The sequence below is a fragment of the Colletotrichum lupini genome, chromosome 5, assembly GCF_023278565.1.
Source record: "Colletotrichum lupini chromosome 5, complete sequence".
Classification (NCBI taxonomy): Eukaryota; Fungi; Ascomycota; class Sordariomycetes; order Glomerellales; family Glomerellaceae; genus Colletotrichum; species Colletotrichum lupini.
The window spans coordinates 6360222-6373900 of record NC_064678.1 but is presented as its reverse complement, the minus strand read 5'-3'; the positions used below and the strand labels follow the sequence as shown (position 1 = coordinate 6373900).

The 13679-nt window shown below is 53.5% G+C and overlaps 7 protein-coding genes across 7 annotated transcripts; 3 read left to right on the top strand and 4 right to left on the bottom strand.

Moving 5' to 3' along the window:
- Window positions 1–44: 44 nt before the first annotated feature.
- On the bottom strand, window positions 45–1407 carry CLUP02_11323 (trypsin; the record flags this gene model as incomplete). The annotated part of the gene is made up of 2 exons (XM_049290291.1): window positions 45–1238; window positions 1318–1407. 2 exons carry the CDS (start codon window positions 1405–1407, stop codon window positions 45–47), a joined length of 1284 nt encoding a protein of 427 aa, XP_049147436.1.
- Window positions 1382–1724, top strand: CLUP02_11322 (uncharacterized protein; the record flags this gene model as incomplete). Its single annotated transcript, XM_049290290.1, has 2 exons — window positions 1382–1458; window positions 1535–1724. 2 exons carry the CDS (start codon window positions 1382–1384, stop codon window positions 1722–1724), a joined length of 267 nt encoding a protein of 88 aa, XP_049147435.1.
- Window positions 1725–4953: 3229 nt separating this feature from the next.
- On the top strand, window positions 4954–5948 carry CLUP02_11321 (uncharacterized protein; the record flags this gene model as incomplete). Its single annotated transcript, XM_049290289.1, has 3 exons — window positions 4954–5151; window positions 5240–5498; window positions 5821–5948. The coding sequence occupies 3 exons, from the start codon at window positions 4954–4956 to the stop codon at window positions 5946–5948; spliced, it is 585 nt and encodes a 194-aa protein (XP_049147434.1).
- Window positions 5949–6563: 615 nt separating this feature from the next.
- Window positions 6564–6860, bottom strand: CLUP02_11320 (uncharacterized protein; the record flags this gene model as incomplete). The annotated part of the gene is made up of 1 exon (XM_049290288.1): window positions 6564–6860. One exon carries the CDS (start codon window positions 6858–6860, stop codon window positions 6564–6566), a length of 297 nt encoding a protein of 98 aa, XP_049147433.1.
- Window positions 6861–6942: 82 nt separating this feature from the next.
- On the bottom strand, window positions 6943–7068 carry CLUP02_11319 (uncharacterized protein; the record flags this gene model as incomplete). Its single annotated transcript, XM_049290287.1, has 1 exon — window positions 6943–7068. One exon carries the CDS (start codon window positions 7066–7068, stop codon window positions 6943–6945), a length of 126 nt encoding a protein of 41 aa, XP_049147432.1.
- Window positions 7069–7540: 472 nt separating this feature from the next.
- On the top strand, window positions 7541–9496 carry CLUP02_11318 (short chain dehydrogenase; the record flags this gene model as incomplete). Its single annotated transcript, XM_049290286.1, has 6 exons — window positions 7541–7636; window positions 7746–7819; window positions 7927–8099; window positions 8182–8409; window positions 8496–8763; window positions 8821–9496. 6 exons carry the CDS (start codon window positions 7541–7543, stop codon window positions 9494–9496), a joined length of 1515 nt encoding a protein of 504 aa, XP_049147431.1.
- A 766-nt stretch (window positions 9497–10262) lies between these two features.
- On the bottom strand, window positions 10263–11972 carry CLUP02_11317 (uncharacterized protein; the record flags this gene model as incomplete). Its single annotated transcript, XM_049290285.1, has 2 exons — window positions 10263–11021; window positions 11511–11972. The coding sequence occupies 2 exons, from the start codon at window positions 11970–11972 to the stop codon at window positions 10263–10265; spliced, it is 1221 nt and encodes a 406-aa protein (XP_049147430.1).
- Between the last annotated feature and the right edge of the window lie 1707 nt (window positions 11973–13679).

The following is a 13679-nucleotide window of genomic DNA, read 5'->3' as shown; positions in this document are numbered from 1 at the left end:
TCAGCTCAGGTGCTGCTACCGAAGGCCGCGAGATGATTGATTGTCTAAGCACGGACAAGGGTGAGGCCGTAGGTGGACAGGATCTCGTTGACCGGCTGGAAGTAGGTGGTACCGCCGGAAGTGCAGTCGCCGGAACCTCCTGAGGTGACACCCTGGGCCTGGGCGCCAGAGTAGAAAGAACCACCAGAGTCACCGGGCTCGGCGCAGACACTGGTGCGGGTAAGACCGGTGACACGTCCCTCGGAGTAGTTGACAGTGGCACCGAGGGCGCCGACGGTACCGCAGAAGACACCGGTGGTGGAGCCGGAGCGGCAGATGGAGGCGCCGACAGCGGAGGCGGTGGAGCCGGAGACGGGGAGGTCGCCACGTCCGTATCCGTCAATGTAGCCACGGAGGGTGGTTCCGGAGACGGTGCGGATGTAGGACATATCGGCAGAGCCGGGGAAGACGGAGCCAGAGAAGGTTCCGAGGGAGGCACCAGCGGAGGTGGTGGCAGTGTCGCCGGCGCTACCGCAGTGACCGGCGGAAACGAAACCGGTGGTGACGGAGAAACCGATGGAGCAACGAGCGGCACGGTTGATGAGGTAGGCATCACCACCGAGGACGGTGGCGAAGGTGGAGGGCATCGACGCAACGGTGCGGACCTCGAACTCGCCGGCGGCGAGACCGACCTCCTTGGCGAGGGACTCGGCGGTAGCGGTGCTGCCGGCAAGGGACTCGATGACGAGCTTGTTGGCGGCGACATCGACGAAGTAAGAAGCGATGCCAGAAGAGGCGGAGGCCTCGTCGCGGCGGGCGGGGGCCTCGATGTCAATGGCATCGAGAGCGGCCTTGGCCTCCTCGAGCTTGGAGAGGGGGTTGGCGAGGATGACGGGGGTGGCACCGGCGGAGGTGACATCGGCGGCAAGGGCCTCGTCAGTGACACCGACCTTGAGGGTGGTGCCGTCCTCGGAGATCCAGGCACCGGCGAAGCCAGCAGAGCCCTTGAGGGACTCGACGACATCGGCGGAGCGGTGCTCGAAGGCGACGCGCTTGGTGGCGGCCTCGGCATCCAGACCGAAGTCGCGCTTCATGGCGGCCAGGATCTTGGGGTGAAGGCTGGTCGCGGCCGAGGTGGGGGCACCGTAGGCGATGGGCAGGACCATGGCCAGGAAACCGAGGAACTTGGTGAGCTCCATGATTGGCGTTCTGAAGAGGTAGACAACGGGGTGGATGGGAAGTGAGGTGAGTCTAGGAGGCTGCTGAAGAGTCAGATGAGTCTAGAGTGCTGATCAAAAAAAGCTTCCAGATTGAACGACAAGATGCAAACTTATATACTAGTCTTGGCTCAAGGATCGTGACGAGAATCATGGTCTTGTTGTTTGCTAACTTGCTACTCAAGATGGAGTCCTCCATCGCCCCAGCCATCGTGGAACTCCTCCTTCCCAATTCGCCTCCAAGCCGGCCTGTGATGTTATCGTAAGTTTCCTTGATTCCAGCTGGGCCTTCCTCAACAGGCACATCAGAAGACAATGGCCCCGCGATGTCACCGCAGACTTCCAAGAGATCAGCGGAACTTCCTCACTAGGCACTTCGGACGACATCTGCACTGCGATGTCACCGCAGGTTTCCCCGGTATCAACAGGGCGTTCCACAAGGAGCTCTCGAAAAGATATCCGCCCTGCGATGTCACTGCAGCCATGATATCACCAGAGCTCCCGCCGCCTTCCTCAAAAGGCACTTGAGAAGGGAGCTACCCCGCGAAGTGCTAGCAGTGTTAGTCGGGTGAGTCCTTCAAGGTGTCTTCGGAGGCTGCCGCCTACCCCGCGATGCGATGGTATACGCATAGCTAAATAGGAAGGAGTACAAGATCCTCAAGATAGGAATCAGGTTGGGCGTGTTGGGGGCAACGGTTGGGGAGCACGGGAGCTGTTAGCCTGCTCAGCAATAAGGTGCAGGATCTCTTGGCCCGGCACTGGGTCTCGCCAACTCACGCCTCTCACGCTTGTTTAAGTTTGGCATTATGCTTAAATGAGGTGCAGATCATCGGCTTCGGAGCGGCTGTATCTTCAGATTCGGAAGGCCAACGGGAACATGCTCGCCCGCATCGGAGATGTACAGCGCCGGACGGCCAGGCGACTAAGTAATTCGCCCATGAGGCTTTCGGTCGGCCCTCTCTTCGGGAAGGTAGCATGATGGCTTACAGACCCGAGCGTATTAGGAAGGCCAAGAGGGGGCCGCGGAGGACGGAGGTAGGCCGTGGAAACATCAAGTGCGGGTGTGAGATCGTGGTCCAACCCATGTATCGAGGAAACGACTGGGAGATGAATGGCAGGCGTTGAACAACTGGTGTCTTGGCGCGGCAATTCTCCACCTCTTAGAGGTTTGCCGGCGCATCCAACCTATCAAGCGCTGCTACCCTACTATCTCTTGGCGTCTGACGAGCAGCTCGCTTGCTGGGGAGGATGCTCTTTTGGTCAGGCGACTGGCGCTTAGAAACTTAATCTCGAGTACCTGGATGGATCGAAGACATATGCAGAGTTGTCGACTATGAGTGCCGTGGGCAGTTGCAGAAGACAAGAAGTAATAGCTGTGGTGTTGATGCTTAGCCACAACAGCTACCTACACCCGTGGGACCCGGCATATGCCCAGCTTCGTAGACGGCCCGTTCCGGACAATAAGCAGAGAAATCCTCCGAGGGCACAGCAGAAGCACGTAATGTTGCAAGAAGAAACGCTTGTAAAGATAGATGCTTCAATTTCAAAGGATGCTGTTCAGTTGTCTCTCTCATAGAGAATCGTGGACAACGAGGAATGTAAGTGCGACATCGTGTTACTGAGGGATGCGGGGGTAATCCGAGAGAGTAATGAGCAACGGCCTTTGCTACGTCCGGCCTTGCAGAATCCTGCACGGACCTTGCGGAGTCTGGCGACAAACCGAAATTTGGCTGCAACGAAATGGCAAGAAGTGGAAGGTTGGCAAATGCTGTTTGTTTTGTGGATGAATCGATGAATGGGGAAGCTGTGAGTTATATCAAAAGAGGGCAGATATCAACTCTTGGCATTTCCCTTTGTTGACGAATTGGCATCAGAGGATTCTTCCTTCTTATGATGCTACTGTAGTACAGAGTAAGTAATCAATAACACCTCACGTCACATGTCTGGAAATCCCACATGCAGTTCTCAGCAATGCCAACACTTTTGAGACCTAAATTGCATTACTTGGATAATTCGCCTCCGCGATAAGCGCAAAGTGGCTGGATAGCTTCAATCATCAGGTTATCATCAGATCCATTATCGGGCTACTAAACTATAGTACTCACCCTTGGCCTTCACGTCCACTCTCGAGCGACTTGAATTTGCCGGTATGCGAGAGTTGATTCTCTGATACTGCTATGTAATGACTGCGGCGTGATGGTATAGATTCCTACCCGCTTCTAGAGCTTCCTCATTAGGGAGGCCTTCGGGCGACCAGCCTTTCCAACGGCGATGACAACTTGACAGACATTGTCATCCGACTCACCCGACATGGGTATTCGTCGCCGCCAATTCCAAGCCTCACTCTCTTAGACGTTGTCGAAGGTCTTGCTGCACGCCAAATCAATTCCCTCAAACACCTGGTAACACGGCGTCGACTGCGTTCTGGAACGACAGCAGACAGAGGGATTGCAGAGGACTCTCGACCGTGATGTGGGCGTGAAGTCGGTTTCTATTCCCGAGTGACGCTCGGAGCAGAGCCAAGAGCGCCTCGCCCCCATCTCTCCGTCTTGGCGATAATCAACCGAGAATGGAACTTTGGGGAAATAGTGGCGTCGCGTAGCGTTATTCGACGGGAGCAAAAGGGAAATTGAGTGGTGGCTGCAGGAGTTTCAGGGCAACAGACGGCGCCAAGTTTCCCCTTGGCCCGCCCCTGTCCTTTGCATCTGGGCAGTACAGTAATAGTGGGCACGTGCGCGACTGGCAATGTTCCAGACTCTTATATCCATCACGGCTTCAGCGACGGAACTTCCCTCTCGGTAACTAACGGTAGATGGCTTTGAGCGGGCAGTGAGTGAGACGTACCGGAACCTCTGAGGGGGTTCTTGAGAAATCTAGGTCTAGTTCTGAGACTATTCTCCATGTAGAAATGGACTGGTGAAAGAGTGATCCAAATGATGCTAAGACCTTGTCAGCCACTTTGTGGCGAATGCGGAGGCTTGATTCGTACGTGCTTGTTCTGTGGCACAATATCCCACATCTCCTCATGAGATGTGACTACATCAATCAGTACAGTTCATAAAGCTCTGATCTTATATGTTTCAATATAATGGGAGTAAAGGGTGAGATGTTATAGCATGAGTTAGTCGCTAGCCCACATAACAGAGACAACAATCGAGAATTGAAATATGCAAGCTTTGCAGATCTCTAGACGACTTCTGCTTACGCCCTTACATTTGTCTTACAGGTGCCTATTCTCGATAGAATAAGGAGAAAGATAATCGAGAAGTCAATGGGGTATAAGTAACACAATTCAAGTGATTCTTAATGAGAATGCAGTTTCATGTGAACACTCTTAGTTAGTAAGAGCTTCGTATTGGTCAAGAAAGCTTTCTATGGACATTCAAGGCTGAATACAAGATCTCAAGGCTGTAGGGGCTGAGGAGGGATTCCATGTCGGATTTCTAGAAATAAAATGTTGCCAGGCGTGAATGTCATTGACGCTTCTAGACAACTCATGCTTAAAACAAATCTTTCTAGTACAACATATCGAAAAGTACTTATTCGAATATAAGTAAGTAGATGCTAAATAGCCGAATTGAACATCATCTGACAGTCAATCCTGATACATTATCGACTTACACATAAGTCACGCGGAATTCCAAACAACGTCCTAAATTGTCCCCTCAATTATATTCAGTTCAGAATTGTATCATAATTTACGCCCAACCTCCGCCAAGTAACCTTCAGCTTCTAGACAGCCAACCGGCAAGAAGCAATGATAGAAAAAACCGAGCAGTCGCCATGTTCCGAAGATGGTCATCAAATCATCGTGGTCCCCTCTGAGCCGTCTCCCGCGTACTCAATGTCATCTACGCCATGGCGTGACCCTGAGCCCGGCGAAGCGCCTTGGAAGAGTCAGTCATGGGCAGGAGATATCCGAGATCTCGAAGATCAACTGAAAGAACTCCAAGCGGTAACTTGAAACCTAAGCCTTCCCCAGTCCCCGCCTGTGGAACTCGGAATTTTGTAAAGCGCACTTACTAACGTACAAATGTGTAAAGGAATACGAAGGGTACGTTGCTCGTGCTCAGAAATACGTGCTGATGCAGATGGAGGAGATGGAGAGGTTGGCCAAGGAAATCCGGCATCTCCATCAGGAACTGGACACCGCGAAAAAGGTCAATGACATCGAGAAGATGCAGCGCCAGAACGCGTTGACTCTTATTGATGCCGCTAAGCGGGAACTTGGCGTTCCCACCAGCAACTACAACTCTAAGACGTCATTCATGAGGGTATTGGCTACGTTGGGCTTTTCTCGTCGTGAGTGATCTTGTCAAAAGAAAGATGTTTGGTACGGAGAAGGGAATGCGGGTCGGGTAGGCGCCAAAATCTGCGTGATAGTTATAATTTGATATTCCTCGAATTAGACGATGGCCTATTGCTCGATCATAAAACCCGAACTTTGTGACCACGTGAGAACGTCATGCATATCCATAGTTAAATCAGATACAAGATCTGTGTTTCCAGCATCTGAACTTTTCATGTTGGGCACCTGGCGGTAACAGCATCTCCATTGATGCCCTCACGTAGGCCACGCGAATAGGCTTCGAATACTACTTGGGGAAAGCTGGACAATCACCAGACGAACCTATTCATCATCTCGTCACGGCATGTTTTGACAATGACATGTATTACCCAGTCCCTCTCATTAAGAACGACAGAATCGCCGAAAGACTACAGTCTATGTTGAGCGAGGCTTACGCTGAATAGGCGGCTGGGCTGGTTCTGTTTATCGACAACGAATAGCTGCAACTTCTACTGCAATAGTCCATCATCACATGTGTTGAGAGGGAAAGGAGGAACCTTGCGGCGGGCTTGGGACATGCGTTCCGCGAGACCAAGTCGTTATTCTCCACCCCTGTGCCTATTATTGTTTTCGAAGGTACTTGTAGTTAGTTGCAAGGCACTTTTTCATTGTGATACAAGCGTTATTGTTTGTGTGTCTAAAAGACAAGTAATGCCACCACGTAGTTACTAACTTGAGGCAGCAGATCACTTTCAGTCTCTCTAGTTCTCAACCTTCTACACGTTACCTTACCTATGCCTTCTTTAACGTCTTGGGTATCTACCTCATTACGATCCTCCTTTTCTCACCGGCCTGCTTGACCATCGCCAACCACCCTTCTACTTTGCGACTTGATCCAGTGCCGCTCTACTCAATTTCTTCCGATGTACACGCGCGCCATCCAATCCTGACTGCACAGGTTGGTTGGATGACCACCGGGGCCCCGTGTAGCCCTCCAGATGACGGCCGTAGCCTTTGCGAAAGCGGTTTGATCCACAGACGTCGTCGTCTGAGTCGGATACCTCATAGCCCGGCTCGTACTAGTCGGGTTGCTCCGCCACCAGCCTTCTTCGGTGGGCTCGCTCAACTTTCAGGTAGTTCTCCGGGTTGATCTCGTAAGGCGGGTACTTGGGGTCAAGAATCCGCGTGTAGAAGGCGACAGGGTCGTCACGGAAATAGTAGCTGGCCATCATGTCATCCCAACCGGCCCACCAATTCTCGTCTATTCTCTCCGGTGACTCCAGATGAAGGATTGTGACAGTTTCCAGGAGCAATAGTTGTAGTAGAACAACTCGCAGTCTGTTCCAAGAATGATGACCTTGCGCATCGTCGGACATTCAGCTTGGCGTGAAAGCGCTGGAGATGCGTCCGAGATTCGAGGCAGGTGTGAAGTAGGGGAGGCGACGGCGCAGATGATGGCTAGGGGCATTGCCTGTAGGCAGGTGGTTCTTCGCCGTACACAATCTGGCGGGGTTCCATGGCAAGCTCCCAGATGCGTTGACGCACTTCGAGGTGGAGCAGGGGAAAGCAGTCAAAAGTGGGCATCGTGGACCGCTACGAGCCAGATATGGGTTACTGTGGAGGCTCCAATCTGACTGGGAGAATAAGCTAGAGGCGCAAAGGTGGTGATTATTGGAAGAGTGAAGTCGGGTTTTTTCCCTCTGTCTCCATAGACGGCCCAGTGATATATAGATCTATGGGCCTGACTGCGCCGCACACAGCTAACTTCCCAAGCAGGTTAGCAATACTGGCCAGGAACACGTCCAACATAGGCTCAACTTGGCTTGAGACTAGTCGATGGAGCTTAAATCATCTTCAATCCTCGAAGCCGGATGCTCTCATTGGGGTTCAGTCCCGGGTTATAAACAGAGCCCCTCAAATGAGTATCGTATTCCCTCTATTCTTATTAGTCCATGTTTCTAAGCCGGCTCTAGTTTCCTTGCGATCGCCACTCCCCTTTCTGAGACCTTTTCCACATTGCAGCAGTTTTCTTGCAATCTTACTTGACCATTGTCAGATGCTTTTCGATTGTCATTACCACTCTACTTATGTCAAGTATCGCCTTGGGCCACTTGTTGAGCAGCCCATATTTGGTTCCTACTGGGATACAAAAGTCGAGGCCTGAATCGATTAACACGCAGCTGGCTTGCCATGCCCCTAGACTTGACGGCCATAAACTGCTCCCTGCCGTATAACTTGGAGTGATCACCACTCCCTGCCAGTATTGCTACCCATACTTGATCATCGAACTTATAGTGTTTCTTGTGTTCTCGCCCTGTTTTCACACCTGCATCCAGTGATAAATACCTCAGAGAACGTAATTAGTGAAGGTGTACATCTCTCAACAGAGCTTTCCATCGTCGTTTTTCCATTCGCACTCGCCCACTCACTCATCTTGATCAGAAGAATCATATCAGCTTGTACAATAGCCCTCGGTCTTCACCGTTGTGATCGTTCCCTACTCTCTGCACATTGGCTGCAACAGATACACCAACGTGAGCGAATAGTGATCCAAGACGGAAGTATACACCTCAACGACAACCGCCTACTCAAGTCATTCAGCCTCATTAACAACCGTCCGATCGACACAAGCCTTAAGCAACAACATCAGATTGAGAGCAAACACCCCCATCGACCGATCTCCAACATATCAAACAGCCCCCACTGATATCCGCCTGCACGGAACCTCCTCTATCAACGTCACATCGTCCCGAGTATCATCGCTCAAAGAAAAGCCGGCTGCACCCCCGCTCATATATCCGGCCCCACCGGATCCGCGATCGCGGAAGCAGGGGGAACGTAACAATGACCCTCACACCTCAGACACCCTATCAAAACCCCATCGGCTCAAGATCGGCTCGACCACCACCCCGCAACAAGCTCGACGTTCACCATAATTTCGATTAGAGGGATCGAAAGCCCAATACACCTCCCAGCCTCGCAACAAGAAAGCCAGACTCACAACTCACCAGCCCTCCAAAGGCTCAACCACCGAAGCGCACACACAACCACCACAATCACAATGCCCTTCCCCTCCAAAACAGCCCTCATCACAGGCGCGACATCCGGCATAGGCCTCGCCCTCGCCGAGCGCCTAATCGCAAACGGCACTTTTGTCATCGCCGTCGGCCGCCGCGAAGACCGCCTCGACACCCTCGTCTCCGCCCACGGCGCCGATAAAGTCGCCGCCGAGCCGTTTGATATCGCCGACCTCGCGGCCCTGCCGGCGTGGGTCGAGAAGTGAGTTTACCTCGTCTCTACATCCTCTCCGTCATGGAAGCACGGCAACGTCACCAGAGATACCTCAACTGCCAGCCCCCTCCATCCCACATATCGACGACATGCTAAAACTAACAAACCTTCCAGAATAACATCAACCCACCCAACCCTAGACACAATCATCCTCAACGCAGGCATCCAGCGCAGCATAGACTTCACTTCCCCCTCCACAATCTCCCTCCCCTCCGTCTCAGCAGAGCTAATAACAAACTACCTCGCCCCAATCCACCTCATCACCCACTTCCTCCCGCACCTCCAATCTCTCAACACCAGCATCAGCACCGCTCGAACAACGACATCCATAATCCTCGTCTCCTCGGGCCTAGCCCTCGTCCCGATCCCCCGCTGCCCAAACTACTGCGCCACCAAATCCGCCCTCCACTCCCTCGCCTGGTCCCTCCGCGCCCAGCTGCAGTCGAGCCCGTCCTCCGCCCACGTCCGCGTTATCGAGGTCGTCCCGCCCGCCGTGCAGACGGAGCTGCACTCCCAGCAGCCGGAACTGGTCGCGGCGGGCCAGACCAACTTTGGTATGCCTCTGGAAGAGTTCACCGACGAGACCTGGGCCGCGCTCGAGAAGGGGGAGGAGGATGAAATCATCGTTGGGCCGGCCAAGAATTTTGCTCACGTCGAGACGGACAAGAAAAAGATGTTTGACAAGATGGCGGAATCATTCAAGTCGGGCAACAAAGCATAGACTAAATAGAGTTACGCACCGTACACCTTGGTTATAATCAAACACTTGGCGCTGTTAATATGGACAGAACAAATGTTGGGCATCAATCTGTATTGTGCCTATTGCTATGCTAACTACGTTCCTGTCCTGTCAGCCGCCATCATCATGATCATCGGGCCGGCTTTCCAGCCAGCGCCGACGAAACGACTGCGAATTTGTGTTTGCCTTAGATGTAGAGAATTCCCACGAGGACCTTAAAGAGAAAACGAAAAGCAAGCGTCTCACGTCGTCCGGGCTCATCCGATTCCATCTCAGGAAATTGTTCCGAGTCCCGTCGCGCAGAACCAAAGTTCCATGTTCACTTGAGAAGAAAGAAACCCAAGCTTGGCCCAAATCTTTCCTTACTCCCCTGCCCCAATGGTATATCATTCTCTCGATCCGTCCAGCTCCGAGACTGTTGTGAGTCTGTGGGGTGTTGCTTGTCCAGAGCCATGCGAGGAATATCAGTAGCGAGAGGCTGTCGATAATCCCATGACTTGGTTAAGAATGTAAAAGAAGTGAAAATGAATTTGTGAGTCAACCAAGCCTCGGATGCTGAAATGTAAAATGAGCCACCTAACCCCTTGAAAAGAACACCATATGATTCGTAAGAGCGCGCCAGACCGTCCAACCCATCGTTCAATCCTGCAGGGTATGGGGCCGAGGGTCAACCTCCCCCTCATGCAGGTCGTCAATAAGGAAAGACATAGGTGTGCATAGTCGTCGTAACGTCCGGGGACCAACAAGTCTACGCAAGAATGCCGCTCTTGCGCTTCTCGGCGCTGGTCAAGACCAGCATGGGCGCCTTGCGCTGTCCGTCCGCTACTTCAACACCGGCGCGTTGGGCCGAGTTCTTGAAGACGCTGGCGAAGCTGTTCTCGCCGCTCTCGTTGCTGCCAATGCTGTCAACACTCTTGCGAGTTCTTTGACGGGAGCTCGGGCGGTCGGAGCCAATAGCTCCCCAGCTGCCGTTGGTCGAAGTTCTTGAGCTAGGCAAGGAGCAGTCGATATCGCCGGCAAGGCTGCCGGATCCACTGCGACCAGAGTCGGACTCATTGTCGGTGATGGGGGTACCAGACTCTTCCTCAGCACTCTCTGAGACCGGGCTCATGCTACCATTGGAACTGCCTGGGCCCTTTCTACGCTCACGTCCAGCACGGACAAGGTTGTGCACTGCAGATCGGCGGGCGCGGGTGGCAAAGTTCTTGCTGCCCTCCATCTTTGCAATGGGCTTGGCCTTCAACTCCTCAATGGAAGGAGGTCCACGAGGCTGACGAATGGGGTGCTCGCCGGCGCGTCCCTGACCGGGCCCGTAGCCGCCGGACAAAGGAGTCAACGGGAAAGAGGCCGTTTTGGGACCAGCAGACTTGGGAGGCTCTTGGGAAGGCGAAAGGTTGGCCTGGTTGTTACCGTTCAGAGCAAGCGACATGACCTTCTTATGGCCACGGCGAAAGGCATTCGCCGACGGGGGAGGCAGAGGAGCAACCTCAGAGGGTGACTCGTAGCGCTTGGGAGGGGTTGTAGTACGATACGGAGTGGCGTGGTTCTCGGGAGGAGGGGACACCTGGACGCGAGGAGCTTGCTGCTGCTGCTGCTGTTGCTGCTGCTGAGCCAAGGCGGCGTATATCTGAGTCAGCTGAGCCTGCTGGTCGATTTGCCCCTGGTCAATGTAGTAGCCTTGTTGACGGGTAACGGGGTCGTAGTACGTGTAGACCTGTTGCTGAGGCTGCTGCATCTGTCCCATCATCGACTGCTGGATGCTCTGAAGCTGTTGCTGCTGCTGGTACATGGCGAGCTGTTGCTGCTGAATCTGTTGCTGGGCGCCTTGCAGATTCAGGCCCTGGAATTGTTGAGCAGCGGCCTGAACACTGAGAAGCTGTTGCTGAAGACGCTGCTGCTGCTGAGCAAGGTACATGTTGGTGGCAACCAGCTGGGCGTACAAGCTCGGGTCCATCTGTTCCTGCTCATCGAAGTGAATCTCAGGGGGAGCAAGAACCTGCTCAGCGCTGTAATGCTGGCTGGAGGGAACAGACTGGTAGGCTTGCTGCTGCTGCTGCTGCTGCTGCTGCTGCTGACCAGCATACCGAGGAAGGGCTGTCTTGGGGCCGTTGTACTGGTTACCCTGGGCCTGGGCATACATGTTGGAGCTCAGGTTGTTGCTCCTAGCAGCAAAAGACTGAGACGTGGGCGAAGCAACGTTGGCGTTGTTGGTAGCGGAAAAGTTGGCGGCGGTAGCGGACTTCGGAGCGGTTCTCAAACCAGCAAGAAGATGGGAGCGGCTGGTACGGGGAGTGGGCGCCCCATTGTCGGCGGCGTTGCTGCCGGGAGTGGCGCTGGACAGCGATAGAGGCTTGACGGGGCCACCGCGGCGCGAGGCGAGACCTCCGCCAGGCATGGCGAGGCTGTTGCCCGAGGAGAAGTTTGTTGAGTTCATTTGAGCGAGACCGCCTGCGTCCATTGCTCAGACGGGAATCGATGTCGGTCGCGGAAATGAGTTGGCGGAATTGCCGGGTTATCCGAGTTGTTGAGACTCGGAAAATGAGAAATGGAAGCCTTGCAAGTGGCTGAGGCGACCAGGTCGAATTACAAGAAGGATAGTGGAAGAATGCGGGTCGGTTGGCAGTTTTGTCCGTGAAGGCAGTTTTGTGTCCGAACGATCCTTGGGCGAAATCCGGAGCTAGTCCTGGAATCGTAGCAAAAGGCTGTCGACGGAGTTGTTGAAAGTGCCAAAAAGTCGAAATCCAAAAATCGGCAGTGTTTTGGATGATATCGATGGACGGCGTGGGTGGTGGGTGAGATTAGGTGGTCGCGTAACCGGGCGTCGAGGTCAAGGGAAGACAAAAAATGATTGTAATGATGAAAGAGTGGGCGACAATGTGATGCCGATGAAGATGTGTAGACAGCACTGGGGCGTCTGGAGACACTTGGCAAGAAGCGGTTATGGTCGAGGAAAGAGGTGTGGACCACAAAGAACCAACTCTTCTTTGTTCAAGGCGCAAGCGAGAGGATTGTCGCTACAAGGTTGGCAGGAGAGAAAGTTAGGCAACTGTAGCTTCCTCAAGAAACCGAATAGTTGTGGGGTAGCTGCGAACCTGATGTGCCTGCGTCTGGGAGAGTTTGCGTTGCTATACGTCGGATGGGACGGAGCGGTGCTGAAAATTAAGAAGTGGACTTTTTCTCTGATGTATTTGTTGCGAAGAAGAAACGGATGGACGAAGTCGAAGTAGAATACAGTCGATTAAAAAGTGTTTTCTCGGATAGTTTGGGTTGTTGTGTGTCGATGGTCTAGACAGGATGCAAAATGCACAATGCGATTGCTGGCGGATTGGTCCGGATTCCTTTTTGTTCCTTCTGATTTCGTCTCTTTCGGAGGGTGGAAGAATTTGACGTGCGGTGGTGGTGGTCGAGCGAAATTGCGTAGTGGTTGTGGTGAGCAAGCCTTCCAGAACCCCTGAAGAATTTGTGCGGTTGGTTGAAAAATGATGCGAGACGGATCTCAAGAGAATGCGAAAGCTTTTTGGGCTTTGTGGGCTTTTTTTTGTCTCTTTTCTTTGAATTTTCTTTTTTATCCTTCCAAAAGACGACGACGATAACGAACAAATCGCAGACCAGAGCGGCGGGGGGAAAGAGGAGGGGGAGAAGGGTTGAAGGAGGGAAAAAAAGAAGGGCGGTGAGCTAACGAGAGGAAGAGAGGGCAAAAGTAGAAATAGAAGATGGAGACTGGCAGCGAGTGGACGGCAAGATATGGAGATGGGATGTGTGTGCGAGTGGTGCGTGTGGTGTGTGAGTGGATGGGTGGGTGCCGCGGCGGCGGCGTGGGAGGGAAGGAGTGGACGAAGCACAGGCAAGGAGGACAAGGGGTGGATGAAAGGTGTGGTCCAGAGGTGTGGGCAGCGGCGGCAGCAGGAGCACCCAGCAAAGAGAAGAAGGCAAGCAGTACCTACCAGCAAGCAGGAGCTGAGCACGAGCAATTGCAGCCCGGCCAGTCGCTACTGCCAGTTTGAGAGAGATTCCACTGAAGCAGGAGCAATGCAGTGGCAGGAGACACTCACAATGGAACGGATAGGCAGGAGACGGGGGTGGGTGGAAGGTGGAGGAGAGGGGGGGGAGGAGGGAACCAGACCAGGACGGGCCAGGGCGGCCAAGGTAGACAAGGATGTGAAAG